Here is an 8,869-nt window from a genome sequence, read left to right on the forward strand (position 1 = left end):
GCACAATCTGATATCCTCGTGTTGGTGTTGTTCCCAGATCATCATACTAAATGTTGTTCCAGGATCAACATTGCAAGTGACCAATCAGAATGTTGTGACGTCATACTTTTGCGACTCCGGGAAAAAACGGCGTAAAACAAAAAACTGTACTTAAGCTGCGAGAAACCACCTCTGTCCGCCGATCAACGGACCCGGACCCTAACCGTAACCCTTTAATAAACAGTAAGCAGAATTGATATTGTCCTTGCAACATTGGAATTTCATAAATGCACGAATGGCTTGGCGCGCAAAAGAATAACGTCACAACAATGTGATTGGTCACTTGCAATGTTGAACCTGGAACAACATTTTCATGATGGTCTGGGAACAACACCAACACGAGGATATCAGATCATCCGTGGCACTTGACCTTTGCACACCCTGCGATCACCACCATAGAACTGAACCTCATATCAGAAATCATCATAACAGTAATCTAGAGGGTAATTTGTAGTGCATTTCTCTCTCACGAATAGGCCTATAGTGTGGAGAAATTAAGCACAGTGCTTTAATGACTCTGAACTGAACTCACATGTATATTTTGTTGCTTATTTGCACATAGTTCTGAATTTGTTATGGTGTATTGTATTTTGAATGTCAATGGTTACTTACCATAAGTATTGTTTAATGTTTACATGAATAGAGAAATATTTGAGCAACTTAAATGTTTAGTTCTCATATTTGATACACTTAAAAATTGAATGTTGTGCAACATAACTGTGAGATTTGATAAGATTTAAAATGTCGATGCAATGAATATGAGGTTGATGCAATATTTTGATTTTACATTTTAACCTTAAACACTGCATCTGTAACAGACTGATTAGAATGTACATTTTATGACCTGAATTATAAGTCAGGTTTTTGGAGAGGACGGAAAAGTCCAAGGACCAGGACGATATTCTGATTGTGATAGATGGCGAGCCAACCACTTTGAGGACGATCTACCCCAAAGAAGATACACACCCACACACTCATATATTCCAATTACACTCACAAGGACCTTTGAAGTTGGCTATTGCCAGCTTAACTCTAAATTCTTAAACGGCCCAACGAGTACTTTTATTTTGTTTGAGTGTGCACACTATTTATATTATTTTATACTTTATCTGTACAAATTTGACAAATATCTGTTATACCTTGTAACAATACAAGAGTGGCTACTCAAAAGTTAACATTGTGTCCAGGTCATTATTGCTGCTGAATACTTTGGCTCCATACGAATTTGGTGTCTTCTGATTCTGGCCAGGGTCTTATTATGAGCCCACGTAATTATTGCGCTGTAATTCACCTTTATACCTTGTTGGTTACACTTGTTTTCTCAGGGTGACAAACACATAGAAGTTAAGCTGTAAAACAATTCAGCCAAAACTTGGCTTGAGCGTTTCTAATGATGTTAACCTATAATTTTCTTCCAACTGCTGCACGTGGAAAATTGATCAGGGTCTACTCTTCACCTGCAAGTGACACACTGAGACATTTTGATCATTGTTCTCACTGCTTAAAACAACACGTCTCCTCTCTCTGGTTCTGAACTCCCCTTTCTTAAAAACCCAGAGAGATTGTAGTTTTTCTACATTGAAAAAACACCAAAACCTCTTCCTGTTTATTTTTTTATTTTTTTGCTTATTTTCATCAACAAGTCTGCTAAAAAGAAATTTTTGTGTGTTCACCCTAGGGGAGCTGGTGGCCTGCCGTACCACCCTCTCCCGCTAGTTGGAAACAACTTTTACACACATTTCCACACTCCTCTCTTTTTTTTCTTGTTTTTGTTCCCCATTTTTAACCCCATTTTCAATGTTTTTACACACATAATCTTTTCCCACACAACCATTTTCTGCAATCTTACACACCACACATTTACTCAGTTCTTACCATACAGTCACGCATTGAGTTTTGTCTCTGGCTGCCCGGTGGAGCGCTTGTCGCAGCTGCTAGCTGCTCCTGGAATCTAGATTCTCTTTTACTGCACGAGACGTCTCTCGTGAGGTTCCTTGCCTTCTACGGGCCAAGGAACAAACACCGCCACCCCCAGTCTCCTTTGAAGAAGTTAGGATCTTTTAGAAGACGCTAGGGATGTCACTCTGTGATTCTACACGAAGACTCCTTCGGAGCTCTTGCCCTGGAAGGTCGTAATACATTCATCTTCTTGAGCTCCCCGAAGGCCGCAATACACTCACCTCCTTGGCCAGACACAAAGCCCTCGTGACTTGTTACAAGTTAGCTACAACTCACCCATCTGCAGGAGTGCCCTCAAAGTTGATGGTCTCAGTGGTGACCGAAACACACGGCTCCGTGACTCCTCCATTTCCTTTGCCTCAACAGCTGGTAGGACAAATGTACCTTTTTCCTCAGGGGTGATCAGCCCGTCCACGGAACCGTTGTTGAGCGACCACATGGACCATCCTGTTCGTGACGCCATTTTGTTGTGGAAGGTTTCCATTTAAATAAAGCCTGCAGATGAGCAGTGAGCGGTAGCTAACATTCTTTAATGAAAACACACAAAGAACAGACAACCAAGGGGCAGATGGTCAGCAGAGTCTCCCTGAGCCTAGCATGGCTCTCAGTTAAACACCTTCTTCAGGAACAAAACACACAGCTGTTTCACACCTTAAGGTTCACACTCCCTTGCTACCTCCCAGAGTCCTCGAAGAGACAAAAGTTTCTTCCTGTGGAGTGGTCTGCTTCCCCAAACTTCCTTACTAGACCCCCACCATTTGTCTTACTGTATGAGTGTAAAACTTGTTAAAATACAGTGGCACCAAGGCATTATACAATAAAATAATGTGATTAATACATAAGTAAAAGAAATTCCTATACAAGACCCAGATAAAATATCAAGGGAGCAAGAGGATGATCTAATTGAACTGACCAGCTTCAACAACTCAGGTAAAAACACTGGTGAAAATCTTTCAAATATGACAGGCTTAAGTAAAATCGGAACAGGCAAATGGTACATGGAGGGAGAGATGTTGCTCCTTACATTGCTAACCTTTTCAAGAAAGAAGGAAAGAAAATTTTCAGTCTTCAGTCAAAGAAATAAGGACAGCAGCAGCAGCCGGGGCAACAATTTCCCTAATTGTGTCAAATAGAACCATAGGGTTACCTCTGCTCCTAGAGACTAGGTGGGAAAAATAAGCAGCCCTTGCATCACGAATTGAAGCGTTAAAAGAAACTAAAAGGTCTTTTAAATCAAAGAGATGAACCTGTAGACTAGTCTTTCTCCACAAACGCTCAGCTTTACAACAGACACACTTTAAACAGCGAATGCTGTCATTTATCCAGGGCGAGGGTTTTGTAACAAGGTCTAGTCTAGTTTTAATAGGACAAATATTATCGATAATAGAAAGACAGTAATTATTAAAAAGATTTGTTAATAAATCAACATCATTAGAAGCAGGCAGAACCACATTAAAAACATCAGAAAATTTAGCAGCAGTAGATGAATCTAAGACGCGTGAGCTAAAAGCACGACGCTCAGGAGGAGGAGGCAAATAAAAAGACAAATTAAATATAATCCCCTGATGGTCTGAAATAAAAATATCCTCAGAACTAATAAAGTTGATGGTTAAGCCAATAGTAAAAACAAGGTCCAGAGTGTGTCCTTTGGTGTGGGTGGGGCCAGATACATGCTGTGTAAAATGAAAAGAGTCCACGATGCTAAGAAAATCTCTGGCAAAGAGGTCAGAGTCATCATCAATGTGCATGCTAAAATCACCAATTATTAGCAATCTGGACAACTTCAAGATGGAAGATAAAAAGTCACTGAATTTCTTTAAAAATTGACTGTTAGGTCCAGGTGGACGATAGAGTACAGCACAGTAACACGGATCTTTAATTCCAATTTTAACCAGCTGTAGTTCAAACATTAACATTTTTTCAACCATCAATGAGCGACAGTGAAACCAATTTCGATACACCACAGCCAGTCCTCCGCCACGACTAGAAGTCCGCGGCAGACTGATGAAGGAGTACCCGCCCAGGCAAAGTTCGATAAGGGAAGAATAGTCACCATCACGCTTCCAGGTTTCAGTTAAAAATAATGAGTCCATTTTTTTTGGAAAGAATAAGATCGTTCAATAAGAACGTCTTATTTGTCATAGATCGGGCATTGAGAAGCGCCATGCTCAACGAGGAATAACTCAAACTATTACCGACACTGACCCGCTTTAGGGGGCGTAGAAACTGGGGGTTTGATCTGTAATGATCATAGATACCGCTCGCTGTTGGGGCAGCGGGCCAAATAATAGGAGAGTCTGGATGAACACTCCTAAGGAAACACGATCTCATAAGTCCAGGCTTTGCAAAATACAGCAGGGACGGGAGAAACAAATTCTCCTCCGAACAGGCAGTCTGAGCACAGGTAACCAGAAATGCTCAGTGTCGCTTACCCGCTAATCCTCATCTGATGAGGAGTCTATATTTCACCTGGACACCTGCTCTTTTACCTCTCCTCCTCCGAGATTTGCGTGGACCCAAAAGGGTGCTGTTGGCGACATCTGTCAAATATCCAGACACCGGCGGCGGAGGAGGGAAGAAGCCTTTGTATGAAGGAGCAATATCCAGGCCCAGCATAGAGGAGCAAATAGACAGTAGTGTCAGACGATCATAGATTAGGGCAGGCAATACATCAGAGACAAGGAAGGAGAGCAGGACAGTCAAAAACAGCAGCATAACAGAGCGAGGGAAACTGCAACCAGCAGCGGCAAGGCCGAACACATGCGCCATCATACCGGAAGTAGAACCAGGCTCGGGGAGGGGTGGCCATCTGCTGCGACCGGTTGGGGTGGGAGAAGGAAAACAGGATAACGACATGCTTTTGAAGAGAGACAGATTAATAGCAAGTATGATTCAATGCAGAGAGATGACTGAAAAGGAAAAACGCAATGGACTCATTCCCCAGCCGGAAGGCACAGGGATCAAAATATCTCATCCTATGCGTAGAAGCCTCAACACATAGGAAGCATGCTGCGGGGATACTAGGGTATGCACCCCAGCCTGCCACCACTCACCAAGGGCAAGGCAAGGCAAGGCAAGGCAAGTTTATTTGTATAGCACAATTCAACAACAAGGTGATTCAAAGTGCTTTACAGAGACATTAGAAACAAGAACAAATAAAAAGCATGATTTAAAATTGATTAAAACAAGCAAATAAACTAACTAACTAATTAGCAAACAAACAAACAAACAAAACAGTATATAAAATCAAAACAGATAAAATCAGAACAGTAGATAAAATCAGTAGTTAAATGTAAGTTTTGAAATTTAAGCTTAAAAGTGTGGATTTGGTGTTTTATTCAAATGCAGCTGAGAACAGGTGAGTCTTCAACCTGGATTTAAATAAACTGAGTGTTTCAGCTGATCTGAGGCTTTCTGGGAGTTTGTTCCAGATATAAGGAGCATAAAAGCTGAATGCAGCTTCTCCGTGTCTGGTTCTGACTCTGGGAACTGATAAAAGACCGGATCCAGATGACCTGAGGGATCTGGAAGGTTCATACTGGGTCAGGAGGTCATTGATGTATTTTGGTCCTAAACCATTCAGAGCTTTATAAACCAGCATCAGAACTTTAAAGTCTATCCTCTGACGGACAGGCAGCCAGTGTAAAGACCTCAGAGCTGGACTGATGTGGTCCACTTTTTTGGTCTTAGTGAGGACTCGAGCAGCAGAGTTCTGAATGAGCTGTAGTTGTCTGACTGATTTTTTAGGTAGACCTGTAAAGATGCTGTTACAGTAATCAAGCCTACTAAAGATGAATGCATGGACTAGTTTTTCCAGGTCCGGTTGAGACATCAGATCTTTTATCCTTGAAATATTCTTGAGGTGATAGTAAGCTGACTTTGTTATTGTCTTAATGTGTTTTTCTAAGTTTAGGTCTGCATCCATCACTACACCCAAATTTCTCGCCTGGTTTGTGGTTTTTAGATGTATAGATTGAAGTTCTTTGGTGACCTGTAATCGTTTTTCTTTGGCGCCAAAGACTATTACCTCAGTTTTGTTTTTGTTTAGCTGGAGAAAATTGTGGCACAACCAGTCATTGATTTCCTCAATGCATTTACCAAGAGCCTGTACAGGGCCTCGGTCTCCTGGTGACATTGTGATATATATTTGTGTGTCATCTGCATAGCTGTGATAGTTTATTTTGTTGTTGTTTAGAACAACAGGGCAACAACAGGGCAACTCCAGACTGAGACAGAGTCCAGCGCCTCTCCAATTGACTGGTTCTAGAGCCCAAGCCATATGTTGAGGTGAGCACGACTATGTCTAGCCAGTACATCTCGACCTCACGCACTAATTAAGGCTCCTTCCCTAACAGAGACATTTCATGTCCCAATTTCTAGTCTTGGTAGCGAGGGATTGGTCTGTAAGGGGCCTCCACTCATAGCTGCCACGTGGCACAGATTGCACCCAACCCTAAAGGTGCCTCCTGCGGGGGCATTGAGTTTCCCCACACATGTTTACAGACAGGTTAGAGAGCAAGAGAAAAAGAGACTGATTCATAAATGTCTTTGTTTCTGCTCTAACCAAACAATGCTGCTGTACAACTCTAGGCTACCAGCCACAAAGACAACAGCTGGAGAAACATCTGTCTACCTCTGACATCCACCAGCTCATCCATACAACAAATAAACATCAACAACCAGGAAGCAGCTTCACCTCTGATCACGACACTCAACTCTACTCACTCACCTTGAGGATCAACAACACTCAGAGAAATGCTGTTGATGAGCTGCCAACAGACCGTTTCTCTAATGAAGATATGACACTCATATCTTCCAGCATCATTAATCGTCACATCCTTCAGAATCAAAGACACGTCTCCATCCTTCATCTGTTCGTCCCGCAGATCAGACCGGTTCTTAAAAGATGGATGCCGGTAATCTGGAACGAAATGACCATCCCAGTACAAGAATACATCGCCTGCTTTCAAGTCATCTCTCCTCCATTGTACACCTCTGATCTTGTTGTTTGGAGCTCGACATGTCAGAGTGACGTCCTGTCCAGACTCAGCTGTGATGAATTTATAGTCTGAAAGAGGAAACGACACAGAGCAGAGAGGTTAAAGGTCAAAGTGCAATTATAATCAGAATGATTATATTTAAATATTTTGTTTATTTGCTTTGACTTTTGAGTTTTAATAGTGCTGTCAAAATTAAAGTAAATTAATTCGCCATCAAGTTCAACGCAGTTAAAAATTTTAATGCAATTAACCCATCTGGAGTGGAGAATGACTCAAAATCCCTGAAATGTTTCTGTCAGCGGATTTCGGGCAGTTTGTCCTAGTAGAGTTACCTTTACACAAATGGACAGTTGATCTGGTTGTAACGGGCAGCTAAACCAGTCAACTTAGTATGGAAGATGATAAACACATATTGGCCCTCACGATGGAAAACTTGAGTTGTAAAAAAATAACAAGACGGAACAGTCGACCGACATAAAGTATTATGCACATTGTGCAAGAAGGTGTTTTCTTTTCATCAAAGCACTTCCAGCTGAAAATATCACATTGACTCGAAGAATATGTTAGTCGTGGATGCTGCTGGAAGTTTGGCTAATGCGTCACCCAGCGACAAATCACTCATGGAGCATCTGGGACTCAGTAAATCTACCTAAATCTAATATTGACTAACACAATGCCAGGTAGATTGCAACAAACTGCAGACCTATTAATATCGTTGAGAACACGCGCTTTACATGGCTTTGGTTCCTCATTTGACAGCACTAATATATATTATATATTAGTGTATACTTACCTATTAGTATATAGATTTTTTTTAAAAAGTTGTAATTCACAGGAGAGAACCCGGGCTAAAAGATTGAAGAAAAATATTCAAATTCTATTTGAATTTAAGCATTTAACATTCGTTGTGTTTATTCTCTATTTACTTCATTATATTGCATACATGTTAGTTACAAGCTTAAATATAAAGTTGAAAAAATGTAATTGCAACCAGGCTATTGATCAAGTAATTGTGATTAATTACAGAAAATCATGAGATTATTTAGTATTTCTTTTTATTTTTTTATCTAGTGACAGCACTAGTCTTTAGTCATGTTGGATTTAATGAACCTCTGAACATCCAGCAGCTATTTTAATGTTTTGAAGTGGAGTTTTCATATTTGAACATGTTCTGTTGTCTCTTTCTCTTTAATCTCTCTCACACTCCTATCACACTGGTGTGTGTGACTGCAACAGCATCTGCACATGTACAGCTGTCGGCTGCTCCTCATACACTCAGCTTCAGTCTAACCTGATGTGACTCGAAGTTTATTCCTGCCATGTGATTGGTTCAGAGTGATGCTATTTTCATTGTTATTGAACTTTTATGTTACCTGTCAAAACAAGGAGGGAATAAATTCTATTGACTTTCTATTGAGTATGTTTCATGTTTCTACTGAGGAAAAGTTATTTTGCAATAATGATCTTTATCATTTCATCGCCCAGTTCTAGATTACAGTGAGAGACATTGAGCTCACACAAACTCCATCTACCCTGATGATGCCTTCACACACACAGACAAACTGAATCAATATGAAAATTATTCTTCTGAACTTCTGGTTTCTAACAGCTTAATCTGACCTGGAAAGTGGAGCAGACTGACACAGTTACTGCAGACGTGTGTGTGTTATTATTACTGCTGATCTACATTATTATAAATGTGTGAGTCTGTAAATCTCAGTGACTAACAGAGAACCTGAGTCTAAATGTGATGAGATGAAGTGTGAGGTTGTGAGAAAGTGTCTGACTGCATTCATAGATGTGTCCTTTCAGCTGCTCGCTCTGATCCAACCTTTGGTCTCTAAGAAGAGGCTTCAGGGAGATGTTTGCTA

General features: G+C 40.8%; 1 protein-coding gene across 1 annotated transcript in view; it reads right to left on the reverse strand.

Moving 5' to 3' along the window:
* Window positions 1-8,869, reverse strand: part of LOC102201811 (neural cell adhesion molecule 2-like) — a 79,760-nt gene that overhangs the window by 34,174 nt on the left and 36,717 nt on the right. The window contains exon 4 of the mRNA XM_013916165.1: window positions 6,728-7,066. Coding sequence (XP_013771619.1) covers window positions 6,728-7,066 — 339 coding nt within the window. The remainder of the gene's footprint in view (window positions 1-6,727; window positions 7,067-8,869) is intronic.

Source organism: Pundamilia nyererei, unplaced genomic scaffold (assembly GCF_000239375.1).
Source record: "Pundamilia nyererei isolate P.nyererei 1_Seehausen unplaced genomic scaffold, PunNye1.0 scaffold00493, whole genome shotgun sequence".
NCBI classification, from domain to species: Eukaryota; Metazoa; Chordata; class Actinopteri; order Cichliformes; family Cichlidae; genus Pundamilia; species Pundamilia nyererei.